This window comes from Drosophila ananassae, chromosome 3R (genome assembly GCF_017639315.1).
Source record: "Drosophila ananassae strain 14024-0371.13 chromosome 3R, ASM1763931v2, whole genome shotgun sequence".
Taxonomy (NCBI): Eukaryota; Metazoa; Arthropoda; class Insecta; order Diptera; family Drosophilidae; genus Drosophila; species Drosophila ananassae.
This window is the reverse complement of record NC_057930.1, coordinates 27,765,537-27,781,566: the sequence shown is the minus strand read 5'-3', so window position 1 is coordinate 27,781,566 and position 16,030 is coordinate 27,765,537. Positions and strand designations below refer to the sequence as shown.

General features: G+C 41.4%; 1 protein-coding gene and 2 long non-coding RNA genes across 5 annotated transcripts in view; 2 read left to right on the top strand and 1 right to left on the bottom strand.

Moving 5' to 3' along the window:
* The first annotated feature begins 4,116 nt into the window (after nucleotides 1-4,116).
* LOC6497819 (sodium-dependent nutrient amino acid transporter 1) lies at nucleotides 4,117-10,626 on the top strand. 3 transcript variants are annotated; one of them, XM_001961473.4, is made up of 7 exons: nucleotides 4,117-4,603; nucleotides 6,664-6,752; nucleotides 6,805-7,108; nucleotides 8,363-8,630; nucleotides 8,919-9,660; nucleotides 9,874-10,150; nucleotides 10,208-10,626. In XM_001961473.4, the coding sequence occupies exons 2-7, from the start codon at nucleotides 6,669-6,671 to the stop codon at nucleotides 10,450-10,452; spliced, it is 1,920 nt and encodes a 639-aa protein (XP_001961509.2). In that variant the 5' UTR covers nucleotides 4,117-4,603; nucleotides 6,664-6,668; the 3' UTR covers nucleotides 10,453-10,626. The 3 variants fall into 3 exon arrangements, with proteins under 3 accessions (XP_001961509.2, XP_014761833.1, XP_044572226.1); XM_014906347.3 differs by lacking the exons at nucleotides 4,117-4,603; nucleotides 8,363-8,630 and adding an exon at nucleotides 7,473-7,719 and having other exon boundaries at nucleotides 6,593-6,752; XM_044716291.1 differs by lacking the exons at nucleotides 4,117-4,603; nucleotides 6,664-6,752; nucleotides 6,805-7,108 and having other exon boundaries at nucleotides 7,706-8,630.
* Nucleotides 10,627-12,089: 1,463 nt separating this feature from the next.
* LOC116654927 lies at nucleotides 12,090-12,845 on the bottom strand. Its single transcript, XR_004310077.1, has 2 exons — nucleotides 12,743-12,845; nucleotides 12,090-12,673 (listed from the first exon to the last, which is right to left on the bottom strand). It is a non-coding gene; the product is annotated as an uncharacterized LOC116654927 (long non-coding RNA).
* An 89-nt stretch (nucleotides 12,846-12,934) lies between these two features.
* LOC123257401 overlaps nucleotides 12,935-16,030 on the top strand; it is a 67,122-nt gene continuing 64,026 nt past the window's right edge. The window contains exon 1 of the long non-coding RNA XR_006507444.1: nucleotides 12,935-13,268. This is a non-coding gene — a long non-coding RNA (uncharacterized LOC123257401). The remainder of the gene's footprint in view (nucleotides 13,269-16,030) is intronic.

Genomic DNA, 16,030 nt, shown 5'->3' with positions numbered 1-16,030 from the left:
TTGTTCCTACAAAAAAGCTGATCCAATAGAGACTGAAAATTAAAAACATGCCCCACATTTTTTTTAATTTCCCCTACATTCCCATTTTTTAAATGAATTCAAACTGATTTCACAGAATTTCTCTCGAAGCCTTGAGTGGCTGTTGATGGGTTCGATGCCACTTGAACTGTTTTGCGTGAAAGAAAATACAAAAGAACGAAATCCTTTTCATGTTTCGGCGTTATTTAATTAACAAGCAATTTGTTTCGCCCCGATGCTAATTAGGCGCGCCCCATCAAAGGCATCAGAAGACAAAAGTCGTCGCCTGGCGATGCATCGAAGCGAGCTCGAATTTCACCTCTCGCTTAACCCTTGACAAGCTGAACGCCTTCAGACACATTTCCATTTTCACACTCAAAGGAAGGAAGGCTAAAAAGGACTCAGCCGAAAAAAGTACCCCGATAGCTTTGTCTCAAAGAATCTTTTCAACTTTTGCTGGTGGGGGTGGAGGAGGTGAACCGGCGTTGCCGGATAGAGAAACATAAAACGCACCAAATTATTGGTGTGTATCCACCGATAAGGTGTTGAGAAATCGGCATCCCTGTCCCACTGTCCAAGAATAAGGAGCACGCCCAACTTGCAGCGGAAAACTTGCAAACTGCACGCACCACAAGAGTCAGCTAACTATAACAACTTGCATTGCATGCCTCTTTGAGTCGAACAACAGCCATAACAACTAGCACAGCATTAGTGGTTGTATGGCTATGGTAAGCCATAGTACACTGAAGGAAAAAGTCAATAAAACTATTACACATTTCTGATTAATAATACAGCTAGGTAACAAATGGAGGGAAGATTTTCATTTTAAATTTGTCATTTTCAGCCCAATCAATATTCAGGTGCAGAAGCACTCTTTCTTTTTTCGGTGTACGGATGGAATCGTTGTCATGGTCACGTTCAACATCTGCTGCAGCTTCCGGCTGCCGCTCCGCACGAACGGACGATGAATGGCGGCCATGTTCCGAACTCCATGCTCCACACCGCAACCATTGTCAAACAAGCCAGAAAAATGGCGGCTTTCTGCTGCATCTCCTCCAGCCACTTTCACTCCTCCAATGCCACGAGCACTGCTGATGCTGTGGTAATCCACTGATCATCTTCTGCGGCCAGCTGGTTCTGTCAGCCTGACTAATAACATGGCCAGAAGGGCTAATATTATTCCTACAGAGTGGATGCAGAATAGTCCTAATAAGAGTAAATATACAAACGGAAAAATATGCATAGTTCTAAGAAAACAATGTGAAACACTGAAGGCCCTCAATTGGTCACTCCATTCCTCAAGATTAAGTAAAAATATTACTCTCCTTTCCTTCTGGGAGCTTACGAAACCATTAAAAAAACATATTCAGGAAACGCTGGAAATGAAAACGCATTAAAATTTAGAGCCCTAAGCGCGTGTGGCAATAAAAGCCAAATGGCGAACAAATAGAAAAAACAAAGGAGAAATGTTGTTAGGAAAGAGTAAGCGAGGACGGATAAAAAGGATATTTAAATATCCTATTTTAGGAGTCTAGGACCATGCTAGTAAGGCTTTAAGTTTTACCAATAAACTCGCTCGAAATTGAAAAAACCAAGTAATAACAAGAATCTTGCTAATTTTGATAATAATTATTCAACTGCGCAAAGTAATTTGTCATATCCTGGTTGCGACTGCTTACCTACAGCGGAAGACAGGATATTTACAGGCCAGAATCATTTTCAATTAGCGCCCGGCTCGGAACGTTTACGAGATTTGTCCAATATATAATTTGAGGAAAACTTGTTTTATGGCTTGGTGACTTTTTGTGTCCGCAAATAAACATTTGCGTAATGCTTACAGTTTGTCCCATTGCCTGTTATGCAAAAGTTGTAAACGACAACGACGACCTAGCTTCTGAAAATCCTGTTTTATGCCCGACACCCCCGCGCAGCGTTTTTGGGCAAAAGTTGCCGCAGTAATAAAGGAGATTACCTTGCACATAACATGTGAGTAGTCGGAGTCGAGGATATGTGGGAGGAGTTTGGTCCGGCAGTGAAATGATTTCTAGCCCAGCCACAAAAGCCAAAGGAGCCTTTGAAGCGGTCGGACATGGATATCCGGCCCACTGCAGCCTCCGAAAACCATGGAAAGTTGGGCAGTTAAGACAGCGTCTGCAGAGTGAACGCATCCTAGTGTGCCGAAAAATTATAAGAAACTTTTTCATTTCATTTTCGCCAGGACTCAGCATTAACCACAATGGGGGATCAAGCGAGCTTTGATTTCAATTGTTAACATAATAATGAAAATTGCACAATAACCTTAATAACAAAACCAGAATTTCATACGAAAGAATTTCATAATGTGAAACAAAAGGATGTGCATATACCCAAATATATTATCCAACTAAAACTTAATTCAATTTATTTGTTACTAGACAATACTCTAAGAAGCAGGCTTCCAGAAGCGCTGAATAATTTTTTAAAACCCTAGAATTAATTTTTAAAATAAACACGTAAAAAGGAAATGTGTAACTTTTTCGCTTTCAGCTCCTGTCATTTAATTTGGAAGCAAAAACAAACAGAAATGGAGCAGCTAAGCCTGGGATTGAAAATTTTCTTAGCCCAGACTTTTGCTTAGTTTTTAATTGCAATTAAAAAGTTGTGTGCTTGAGAGAGAACGAGCTAGAAGCAGGCAAAGGGGTCACAGGGATAATATTTGCTTGTGCTCTGAGAAGTGACCAGTTCCGATATTGTCCACTTTTGTCACTCCCCAAGGTCCCAGTCATAATGGCAAAAACCAAAACCTACAGTAGATGTTGCATCTAAAAAGGACGTGGGGAAAATCCCTCTGTGGCTCGGAGTGAACCGCAAAATGGCCATGCAACCAATTTTCTAGCATAAAACATGGAAACTTCTTGCCCCACATCCTTCGCCCAGAGTCTGGCGCTCTCACACTACAACTCTGACAGAATTCTCTGTGCAGACTTAATGATTTTTGGCTTAAAGTTTTACCAGTTAGCAGTATTTTTGCAAGTAGTTAACATTTTATGAGACAAACCAGCTCGCTCCACCTTCTCGGACTATACTCCCTGGGGGCTTTGTTTTATGCATTTTCCAGCTAGCCAACGAAAAACTCTTTCCTTCCCTTTCTTCCTCCCTGCCATCTCTCTTTCTCAGAGCTTTTCCTATCTTATGGGGAAAATCAACGACTGAGCTAGACCGAGGCCAAGACGATGACGACACACAAAAACGAAACGAAAACTTGATAAAAACTTTTATCATAACAATTTGTGTTGTTTTGCTTAGCTTCCTTCCTCTGATGCGTCTCCGACTTCAGCTCTTTTTGGTCAAATAAGAACAATGGCCCTATGTTTATGTACAAACGCATGTACATAGGGTTATATGGTGTATGTGAGTGTTGGTCCATCGGTAAGCTTAATGAGAAAAGTGTAAGTGCAGCTTGCCATGGCTTATAGCCTGGAGCTAAAGCAAATAAAGACCCCAAAATGAAGTTTAAGCTAAGAAAAGTGCAAGAAAAATCTCCAGCTAAGCTGGTATAAAACAAAAAAAAAGAAAATTTAACAATTTAAGAGACAATCCGAGGCTCTCATATATGGGCCACTTGCCATGCCTATAGCTTGCCAATTTCTGCTCGATCCTTGAGAGGAATACCTTCAATAACTAGTATATTGATTCTCTCTCAATTTCTATCATAACCTTGGAATAAAATATTAAGATCCATATTATTCACATATTCACCTTTCAAAATCATAGATCCTCGATTCTTGAAAGGAATACCTGAAAGGATTTTGCAGTAAGTTTATTTCAGTTATAATACGAGATTTTAATGCCGACAAATTTATGAATAAGTGAAATACTTCAAATTAATCACTGAAAATTACAAATGATATATTTTACACAATATCGTGGCTTATCCAAAGTTCAAACCAAGAACCAAGACACACACCGTTGGAAGCGATCTTTTCCTAGTCTGGACGCACGCCCAATGACTCTAAAACCGTAGGCCAAGCTTTCACCTATATTACCTGCATTAACGATGGCTGAATACGGCAACGGCTCTAGAGTCAAGTTCACAATAAAACCATCGAAACCTTGCCCTGGCTCATTCAGTTGGCTGCGGGCACTCGGCTTGGCTTTTTCGGCTTTTGGCTCACGTGATCGGGAAACGCGCTCGGCGACCACCTGCCCAAAGGCTAATGCAATAATAACGGGTTTTCGTTTTGACAAATTCGAAAATATTCGAAAATCGTGTGCAGAGATGCTCAGTAATTTGAGTTTAAAGTTTTGTTAAATAATAGAATTAAAACTAAAAGTGCTCGACACTTAACATTTTAACAACCTTGGCTGGGCAAAGAGCCTTAATTGGCCAGCAACAAAAATAACTACAGCCGGTTCAAAGTGGTTAGAGCCGCTTGTTACTTTACCTACTTCAACATCTGACATACCAACAACATCGGCCATTCAAATTGCCAACAACAATACCAGAAAATCAGCATAAGCTCAATCGTCGCCCGGCATACAAGACGCAGGCGAAGGTGCAACCCTCATTGCTGAGGGAAAAATAAGAAGACGCTTAAAAGTACAGGTAAAAACTAAAATACCAACACGTCGGTTCAAGGAAGCAAAGATCATGCAAATTAGGTAGAGCGAGTCGGGGCTAAATCCATAAAGTAAACACCACTGCTTCGGAACAGATTCATGAAGTACCACAACACGGACTATAAAGAATGCAAGACACCTGACAAATGGATTCCTTGTCTAAATCCAAGCACCAATATAAGCACCCTGGGGCATTCGTTGGCCAACCTTAGTAACGGTTTTGATATAAAAACCCAATGAACTGACCTTTGGCTGAGACCCATCACCACCATAAATGTTATGACGTATACGCAACGTGGGTTCGTAACATAAAACTGCATACATAATATGAATAATTGTGATTCGTCTATCGATCGTTACCGTCTGTTTGTTTTGGCAGTAACCGCAACAAGTTGTCCATAAAACACGTTTTTGCATGCTAATGCCCCGACGGTAGTCGATTGAAGTGTTTTAGTTAAAAAAACTGTGGAGTGGCTTTTTATCATCGGGTGTTTGAATTCGATTGAAGAACAGTACGCATTGCCAGAAAACAAAAAAAAACATTTCTTAAATAAAATAAACAAATTAATTACCTCTTGCATTTCAAGAGATTTCCAGTTTAAGCTGCTTGTAACTTATCTAAAAAGATTTATAAGCATGACGTCATAAAACAATCTCTTTAGATTCCATAAATTAAGAGTTCAGGCACAGCCTGGGGATAGATCTCGACTTCTCTGACTCATCTGATGGGGAATCATTTTTTCCGTCGTCGAACGTCTGCTTTGAATTCATTTTATTTTTAACAAGAATTGAAAACCAGTTTCAAAATGGTCGAAAAAATAAAATTAATTTAATGTTCCATTGCTCGTTTGGCAGTCAAGTTTTTTGCCTTTATTAATGAGATGAGATTGCGTACAATAAATGAGCATATTATATCCATTTTTTATATGCATAAATATTTTTTAAACAAACTAATATATCACATTTTATGACGTTTTTCCGCGAAGAAATTTAGCATGCGACATTGTCAATACCATAGTCGTTTTTATCACTCTCTCATTAAAATCATAAATGTCTCTTGGTAATAAAGTTATCTAAACGTAAACATTTTAGACCCTGGGATAGAAATTTTGTAATCAACGACTGCACATACCAGTGTCAATTAGGTTGCATTTTTAATATCATCAAACAAATAATTGCTTCAATAAACAAGTAAATACCTCAAACGAAAATGCATGATTTATACATTCCTTTGCTAATTGAATAGTCAAATTTATGGACTCCTTTAATGAATCGAACAGAGCCGAATGTTTAACAAGCGACTGAATTAAACTGACAAGCCATATTTTGATCGCCAAACGTGCCCACCTCCGAGTCAATTAATAATTCTAAATAAATGCAAGCAAGACGTGTCAATATTTCATGCTACTGTCAACCGGTTCGTCAAGTCAGCTGTAAATATATTAACATTTACACACGAAAATATTTGTTCGCCAATGGTTAATATGTATACCGCACTCAGGTTTTCACACTTATAATGATTCACATCTTGATGAAGTAAATCAAACGAGGTGTAAATTAATGTGAGAACTTAAATAGTCGAGAAAATTTTTTCAGACATCATGAAGACAATTTATTAGAGATCCGCACTTAACATCCATTTGATAAGATAACTTTGTGTCCGAGCTATAATTGTCAGAAAAGATACATTATATCTTATTTATTCTAATGAATCGCCACAAATTAAGAAATGCATTGTCTAGATTTTATTGTGGTTCGTCGTGGATCATACTTTTCGACCATTCGTATCTGCTTAGAAACATCTCTTTATCAGCCATAATTTTGGTATCTAAAGGGCGATGCAGCAACCCTCTCTTTCTCTAAAAAGACTGACAATCTGGGTTTATCTTTCCCGTGACAGTGACATCATTCCTTATCTTCAAGATCAGCTAGGTTTCTACTGATTGTCAGTTATACAGCCTCCACAGAGACTATTCCCCATGGCGTCCAACCATTTCCACTCCACAATCCGATGCTAATAGAACACTCGACTGGAATTACTTTCAGGCAAAATGGAGTCGTCCCGCAGGAATTACCAAAACTCTGCTTTTGTAAACGACGATGGCCGCAGCACAGCCAGCACCGTGGAAATTTCGGTAAGTGCCATTCGTAATATAGTCCGTGGAGCCACTAATCATCGTTCCACAGGCCACCAGTTCCGTTCCCCGTGATAATACAACCGACCCAGAGGCCCGAAAGTCGCCGGAGGAACGTGCCACCTGGGGCAAGGGAATCGAGTTCTTGATGTCGTGCATCGCCATGTCCGTGGGCCTCGGAAACGTGTGGCGCTTCCCTTTCACCGCCCTGGACAATGGGGGTGGTGCCTTCCTCATCCCATATCTCATTGTCCTGTTCCTGATTGGCAAACCGATTTACTATCTGGAAATGGTAATTGGCCAGTTTTCAAGCCGCGGCTCGGTAAAGGTTTTCGATTTGTGTCCGGCCATGAAAGGTAAGCGTTTTCGAGTAAGTTTCAGTCACATCGAAGCTGCCATGCCCTTGGGGCGAAAAAATCGTCTTACAAATTCCAAATTTAAGCAAAATAATGAAAATAAGTATTTTTTCTTAAAGCAAAAAAAATCTAAGGACAACAGAGATTTGCATTCTTATGTATTGTCTTATTCATTTTGCTAAAGACCTGCAATTGTTTCTCTAGAATTAAAAAGAGTATGTTTAATCGGTAAATTATTTAAAAAGAGAGTATGTTGTAAAAGCCAAACCTCCTCGAGCGTGGCAACTTCGATAGGCAGAAAGTACATCCCCATTCAGTTCATCAACAAACCTGCCTGTCCCATACGCGCGACCGCATCCTGTAGGTGTTGGAATTGGCCAGGTGATATCGATATCTATGGTTACCACTTACTACGTGGCCATAATGGGCATAACCCTGCGCTACCTGTTCGATTCGTTCCGCTCTCCACTGCCCTGGGCCGAATGCCGGACGGACTGGCAGTCCATCTGTGTGGCGTCCAGTCAGGGCAACACCTCCAAATTGGTCAGCCCCATGGAAACGGATGGTCTGCCCCATCAGCAGCCTGTGGCATCCGCCGAGCTGTATTTTCTGTAAGTGGTTTGCTTTGTTCGGCCAGTTCGGTTGGTGGATTGGCTGCAGCCGCATGTTTTTCGGTGTTGTGCGTCGGTGTGTGTGCATTTCTGTGGTTAATCTTATCGCCGCTCTGGTCGCGAAATCGCGACTGTAGACTCAAGTTTATGGCACGCCCGCAAAGGCGGCGATGTCCGCTTTATTGCTGGCCTAATTGAATGAGTACCCGCATCCCGAGCCGGCAATCATAGCGCCTATTGCCATCAATTGTGTTGTGGCGGTGCAATAGACCGCAGCGATTGCACCATCCAAATCGGAAAATTATTCCATCTGACTGACATCCAATTGGGATCCATCACCACCGCCAGCGTCAATATTTGTATTGAGTCGCTGGGGACCATTCACAACATTGTATGGCCTTGGCCGTAAACTTGACTGATCTGGCTTTGCTTTTGTTCTTAATTAAAAATTAAATTTGCTTTAAGTAACAAATAATTTGGTTTAGATTCTTTTAAGGTATTACTAACTAATCTGTGTTACCACTCTACTCTTCAAATCACTTTCATATTAACGCTCACAACTCTCTTTTAACTCATCTGATATTTGTTTTAACTCGTTTTTTTTCCCCGTAACTCGTTTTTTCCGTAAATCGAATGAAAAAAGGTGTCGGAGCCGGTCAGGCGTTCCAGGTGTTTATGCTGAGCACTTACTATGCCGCCCTGGTAGCGATAATTGGCAGATATTTCATTGAATCATTCCGCAACCCATTGCCCTGGGCCACATGCCTTGCGGAGTGGGGACCCAACTGCATCAACTCAGCCCCCGACGCAAGTGATTGGCTTCGTGTGGATGGCGGTGATCAGCGATTGCAAAATTACACAATCAAATCAGAAACTGAGCGGGTGATCACCAGTTCGGAATGGTATTTTGTGTAAGTGCTAAGTTGTCTGGCAATATGCGGATATGATGCTTACTAAGAAATTCATTAATGCGCTTTGGAAATATTGTCATAGACCTTAAAATTCACATTTTCTATTTAAATTCATTAATGTACCAAAACAAAAGGTTTTTTAAATTTTTAAAATTACGGTCCTAATATTTTTTTCTTTGATTTTTGAGAAAGTGTCATAAACGCATGTAAAAATGGTGATGGTTGATTGGTGGTGGCTTCTTCTGATCCTAATCTCTATCCTAATTAGACATTTTTATCCATATATAGCAAAGAAGTCCTGCACGAGTTGCCTAATATCGAGGATGGAATCGGTCTGCCCAACTGGGAGCTAGTCCTTGGCCTCTTCTTGGCCTGGGCCTGTGTGTTTTTCATCATTCGTCGGGGCGTCAAAAGTTCCGGAAAGGCCTCTTACTTCCTGGCCATCTTCCCCTACATCGTCATGGGGGTCCTTCTGGTACGGGCCGTAACTCTGCCAGGGTCAATTGATGGCATTTACTACTTCATCAGGCCCCAATGGGGCAAGATCCTGGATCCGAAAGTATGGTACGCAGCAGTGACCCAGTGCTTCTACTCCCTGTCCGTGTGCTTCGGCAACATCATTATGTACGCCTCCTTCAACAAGTTCGGCCACAATGTGCACAGGGATGCAGTTATTGTGACCAGTCTGGACACGGTTACCTCCCTGCTGGCTGGATTCACGATATTTGGAATCCTAGGACATTTGGCTCACGAGATCGGCACCGATGACATTGGAACTGTGGTAAAGGGTGGCGCGGGTCTGGCCTTCATTTCCTACCCGGACGCCATAGCCAAGTTCAAGAGCCTGCCGCAGATATTTTCGGTGCTGTTCTTCCTTATGTTGTTTGTTCTGGGAATCGGCTCCAACATTGCCATGACATCTTGTTCAGTGACTGCCATCCGGGATCGGTTTCCCAACTTCAAACAGTGGCAATGCTCGCTGCTAATAGCTGTTGTCAGCTTTATGATCGGACTTTTATATATAACACCCGTAAGCATATAATACACATAATATTTCGGCCTTTTTAAGTTTAAACGTATACGTCCAGACAGATGAATATATTACGTATACGTAATATTCTAGGCATATATTACGTATACGTACTGTTGTATTCAAAGAAATCGTTGATGAAAATTGGAATAAGGCTTATATTCTTCGACCGAAACAATAAGAATATCTTTAAAACAAATTCAACTTTTTCAGGGAGGACAATACATGCTGACCCTAGTGGACTTCTTTGGAGCCTCAATGATTGCTCTAGTGCTGGGAATCGCTGAGCTGTATACTGTCGGTTGGATCTACGGTACCGATCGTCTTTGTAAGGATATTGAGTTCATGTTGGGACGCAAAGTGGGCCTGTACTGGAGACTCTGCTGGAGCATTATCACTCCTCTAATTATGACCACTATCCTGGTATATTTCTACGCAACCTACGAGCCTCTGACCTACAACAATGTGATCTACCCTTCTTGGGCTTACAGTGAGAACTTTTATTGTAATGTCTTTTCCGAGTCATCAACATAAATTATATTCATAGGCATTGGCTGGATGATCACAGCCTTTGGAATTCTGCAGCTTCCCATCTGGATGATAGTGGCTATTATCAGAGACCCGGGCAAAACAGTGGGCGCGAAGATTCGCGGTGCGTTTACACCGAAGAAGAACTGGGGACCCATGGATCCTTTGCTGCGGGAGCAGTACCACAAGGAGATTGAAAATGATTTAACCCCGAGACGAGGTCAAGGTGTTTGGGCTGCCATTAAGCAGAATATTTTCGGCTAATCGAGTATGGCGCTTTATCAATCACAGGCCCAATGTAAATAGTGATTTGTGCTTAGTATTAGCGAATCCTGTATAAAAGATCTTGCTTTAATCTTAAGGCTGCCAATAAACCTAATAAGAATTTGTAAAAGCTTCGCGAAAGGCTGAAAGGCTCTGAGAGGCTTAAAACATGCACAGACAATGAGTACTTTTCAAGCTCTTACGACCCACCAAATAAACTTGTCTGACTCCGACTCCCCTTGACCCCCCAATTGACCGCAACATTTGACAATTTTCGGCATTTGCCAAATCCGCCGCAAAAGTGGTGGCCCAGAAAGAGATAGCGAAAATCAAGAGAAATGTTATGTACTTTGTCTCCGTTACTGCTCCAAATCAAACAATGGAAACTGGCCGGCAAACGAGGGTACTTTCCACAATAGAAGTCGCCGGTCACTGTCACTGTCAATGGTGGACAGTGGTCGCAGCGGAATTATTACTTCTTATTTTAAATGGTGCTTCAAACTGTGTATCCTCATACAGACAAATCAGTTATTTTTCCTACAGGGAATTATTTTGGAGAGTTCAGTTTTGAGATTATTTTAAAACCAATGTATATTGCTTCAGAGACAGTTCCCACTGTGCGACGTGGTTCTGGGAATAGTGGGTGGACGGAGGGCAAGCATCTTAGAGATAATTGCTTTGATAAGGCTTCGCGGCTTCGGTCGAAATCAGGGGCTCGGGTAGTCCGAAAACATTTTTTATAAATGTCGCCAAATATTTACATGTGGCAGCATTGTGAAGCGCCCCAGCGTTTTTTTCTTGCTTTTCTCGCCCCGCTTCTCTCCCCGTCCTAGCCGGCATGGTCTATTTCCACAAGTTAGTCTCCGGCCCGGCCCCGTCCCGGCCCGCATTTCGCCTGCGGCTTGACTTTGCCGACTGTCCGGCCGTAGTGCCTTCCTGGCCGGCGATTCCGGATGATGGCCCCCGCCGCCGCGTTGCTGGAAACCGCATAAAAGTCATTGTCACAGCAAATGGATTAATTTTCGCGGCAGGCTGACATATACACTTCTCTTTCGCACGCAGTCCACCCACTCTACAGGACCCACTTCCTACGTTTGTCTTTTCGAGTCGGTTTTTACCTCAATTTTTAGGGTATATTGTGGTTTTAAAATGATTCGTTTCTAATTCATCCGTTGCTTCAAATGAATATCAAAATAAAATTCTTTTTTTAAGCTCGATACAAATTTATTTCTTTCCCTGCCAATCATACATAGATAATTTAAATTGTAGTTTAAAAGTTCAATATCACTGCGTATTTCAGAGTCGGTACGCCGAATCGACTTTCTCATACTTTACATTTTTTTCCATGCTTTTTTATAAAGAAATTAAAAAGCCGGGTCTGCGGTCTAGGGGCATGGTGGGATGCGCCGCATTTACCGCAACAATAATTACGTTTTGGGTTGGTTTTTCAGATCCTGATGCTGGCACGGAAGTGTATAATGTTGCTAAGTAGTTGCGGTTATTTGTTGTTTTTGTTGGGTGACATTTTTGTTACCAGGCTCCCTTTGTGTTGTTGTTTCATGTTCCGTAATTATCCTGAATGGCAACAGGAGGTTTATTTCATACTCTAAATGCCTCATAATTAAGTTTCGTAGCTCTTGTAAAAAGTAAAGGTTGTACAATTTTTATTGTTTGTTTACCGAATTCTGTTAAGCTTTTCAATTAAATATTATAGCATTTTTTATTCATTCACCATGCAGTGGTAATAATATTTCGAAAAATGTATGTTCCTATCCTTAAAATTTGTCCAACCTTTCCACCTTTTTCTTTGAACACCTTTTTAAATTTTGACATTATCGGGCGTAGAGTTCCTTAATCGTAATAGGACTGGAAGTACTGTTCTCTGTAATGGGTGCATAAGAGGTTGTAGTAACTTTTAAAAAATTGGTAATTTTATAAATTATTTTAGTGGTTGCATTTTTAACTTTAACGCCATAATTTTTTGTGGCCTGCGCGCCCAACTGCCTTTCAATATTTTCTAAAATGCTTATTACACCATTCCCCTCCTTCTTTTTTGCTGGCTTTTTGCGGGGTAGGATGCAAAGACGTTCGCAGTCCATTCGAAATTTAAAACCATTGAAACAAGCTAGTACTGGATAGCATGAAACTTTGTTGCGAGTTAAAAACCATTTATATTGAGGATGCTTACATTTTTTCGAAGTGCGCGACTTCTTACATAGAGCTGAAAAAAGAGTAATATAAATTATGCAGGAATAAAAGGGGTTAACTACTCGCGTGGTTCTGTACTTACGATTTACAAAATCCTTGTTTTCCCCAGTCGATAACATCAAAGTTGATAGAATCAAATATATTAACAGCATCTGATTGAATCGAGTGCATCGTATAGACTGTATTCGAAACTACCTGGTTCCTCACTGCAGCTAATGCAATTAGTCAAGCCAATTTGAAGCCCACAACACTGTTTTCAAATAAATTTTTTGCAGCACAGACGGGTATCATTCGGTGGCTGACATGTGGCCAATCAGCACAAGTGCCAAAAACGCAGCCAAGACCAAAGTACACACACCGAGCCATGTAGGAGCCCGAAAGATTCTGCATCAAGTTCTATTTAACTAAAAGCTAAAAAGCACCGACAGAAGCCAGTCAGCGAGCTCCCACAAATGCAGCAGCTACCGTCGTCTTTGCCCAAGACCCTATTTGCTGCCGCTGCTCACAAACGAATTTGTCTTGGCCGCACCCGAATAGGAAAAGACACAGGATCAGAAACTAATCGTTACTTAGATATGGTAATGTTAGCACATTGAATTATTTTACACGTGAGTATGTGTTTATGTATGACTCGTAAGAAGTGCAATAAGCAATATTGAAGTCACAGACAATTGTATGTATTTTTTGGAGCTTGCAAGCCTATAGAGTTTAGTACGAGTTGTAGATCTCCCTGAATAGCTTTGTGTGTAATTGTGTTCCAAGTTCCAAATTCTAGAAATCACGCTTTCATCTCTATCACGGTCGTCCTGCCCATCTCATTCACACTCGAGCTTGCAGATAACCCAGGACACGCCAAAAAAGATTTCCAGCTAAAAGCAAGCCAGCATTGAAATAGACCATAGAAAGAAAACCAGGCCAAAAAACTTACAGAGACTGAAAAAATGCTGGTGTTCTTGGGAGTTTTTGGCAAGTAAAGTTGGGCGCTCATGCGAAGAGCCGCAAATGTGTGCAATGGGCACAAGTTGCGAAATGGTCCGGGTATGGTTTCCTTTTTCCTTTCTGCCGCCATCTCTGTGTGTCCTCGCTGCCAGCTCGTCCCTCCTAGGCACCACCGTGCCATTTCTTTCGGCAGCGGGTGGAAACTTCTATGTAATTTCGCGAGCGTGTAAAAAGAGGTTGAAAATGTTTGGTGTTTAGAGCAACTGACAGGTGGCGTAACTGTGCATCTGCACCGTCCTTCTATGAGTGTATGGGTGGTGGTATAGGGCTTTTGGGGGGAGAAGGAGCAGAGCGGGCGCTGGGTTTGTTTTGTGGCAGAAACATGGCGAACAAACATATGGGAGGAGAGTGTGCGAAAATCGGATGAGGGACCCGAAATAAAGTAATTGAATTTTTATAGTACTCAGAGCATGCAGTCTGTAGTTGTTTCGATTTGGTAGCTTTTAATACGCCGATTGTCTTGGCACTACAAACAAAAGTTTCAGATTAAAATGGAAAATAGATAAGTTCGCAAAACCTTCAAACCCGATTTTTTTGCGGAAATGAAGTTTCCCAAATTCAAGTCAAAGCTATTTTTGAATAGCCTGCGGGCGGAAAAATGTCGATACCGCTCTGTTCCAGGAGGTCCTTACCCGGATTTATCTTGTTACCCCTCGAAAATATGGGGTTGCATTATCTTGTTACTTTCGGTCAACAGATTTACGTCATACAAAAACTGCCATCCGCCTTTTTAATTAAGAAATAAACGATTTCCTGTAAATTCATGGCTTTGATCGTCTGATAAATGCGATTGTGCGTGGGTATTGACATTTTCGGAGTTATTTTTTCGTTGACCCCATCCAGCAGCGAAGGCAATCAACCGGTTAAGCCATGGGGCGTGGCAGAGATCCTGTGGGCCAGGACAGGCTGGTGAGGCGGCGACTGCCAAGCAGCCGCAGCGTTTGTGGTCCGCCACAAACGGATATGCAGCCCCTGTACGAAATTCCAAACGGCCTGCCCGCACACAAATATGTATGAATGTATGGACGACCTGGCAGGGACGGGCTGTGCGTTAAATTCGGGTAAATGTTTATAAATAGGTTGTGGTGACCACCGAAATTTAGTATTGAAAACAGCGCAGGGGGCGCATTAACCACTTCTGGCACTGGGGAGCCTCCTGCGGTTCGCTGTTCATTTATTCCAAATTGTTAGATTTTAATTACACATAGTCCATATACATTTTATTTTTTCAACGATTTCATAGGTGCATGCGGTGGTTTTATCATTAATGTATTCCCACAAAAGCTAACATTGGCAAAAAAGTATTTCAATAGTTTAAAGCGAAGCAAAAACAGAGCTTCCTGACAAATACAACTTGGCAAGGTCAACCGCTTTAAACAATATTTAAGCTTTCCTGTGCGTGTGCTGGGAATTTTTGCAAAAGTTATAATGACTGCTGTACTTGGTCCATGACTACTGAACTACTGGCCCCTTCAATTTCGCATGCTAGTACGCTTTCTTCTCAAAAAGTTATAATCGAAACTTTACTAAAAAAATTTCTATACAAAAACCAAACCAAACCATTGGCGACCGCAACGAAACAAGCAACAAAAGCAGCTAAAACGGCAACTGGTTATAACTGTGCCATCTGTTTCAACAAATAAGCAAAACACGGAAAAGTGGGAGACCTCACCGTCCTACTCCCACTCAACCGATTGTTTAGTCCTGGATCTGCGCCCCTTTTATTATATAACTGATTTCAAAGGACAAACAAGGGACTTAAATATAGATTTTTCTCCAAATATGGAAACATGGAGATAAAACCAATTTTTAAAAATTTAGTTAAATTAAGCTCCTAGATACCATAATATGTCCCATTTCGTTAGCATTGTCTTATTTTTTCAGAGTCAGAAATCTCATTTAGACTGTAATAACAAAGTGTCACGCGAAAATCAATTAAAATAATTTCCTGCTAAAATTCTCCATGGCATAACAGATATTCCCCAGTTTAGAACCAGCCCCATGCCCCATAAGGATACCACCTCATTCGGCATCTGTTGCCACCGTTGTCATTTTGGTCGCAATTCACGTTGGCTCCCCTTCCTGGCCGCCCCACTCATTTTCCCTCAACATTGTTGTTTTACATTTCCGGTAATAAATATACATTTGACAAAATAATAGAGAGAGGTGGGATGTTTCGCGGGGAAATGAGGAGCCTGAATTCAGGTGGTGTTTGGCAATTCGCCCGACATTTTTGTGGGGGCGTGGGAAATTGGAATTTTGGAAATTCGTTCACTAGGTGAGAAACTTTGCGGCATTTCATTTCCTATAATTAATTAATTATTGCTTTGAGTCGTGCTGATAGCTTTCGAAATGAAAAATATGTGTCGTG

Coding starts and splice junctions, on each gene's coding strand:
- LOC6497819 (XM_001961473.4), top strand. CDS start 6,669: ATGGAGTCGTCCCGCAGGAATTACCAAAACTCTGCTTTTGTAAACGAC. Junction 8,631..8,918: donor AGTTCGGAATGGTATTTTGT/GTAAGTGCTAAG, acceptor ATCCATATATAG/CAAAGAAGTCCTGCACGAGT. Junction 9,661..9,873: donor GACTTTTATATATAACACCC/GTAAGCATATAA, acceptor CAACTTTTTCAG/GGAGGACAATACATGCTGAC.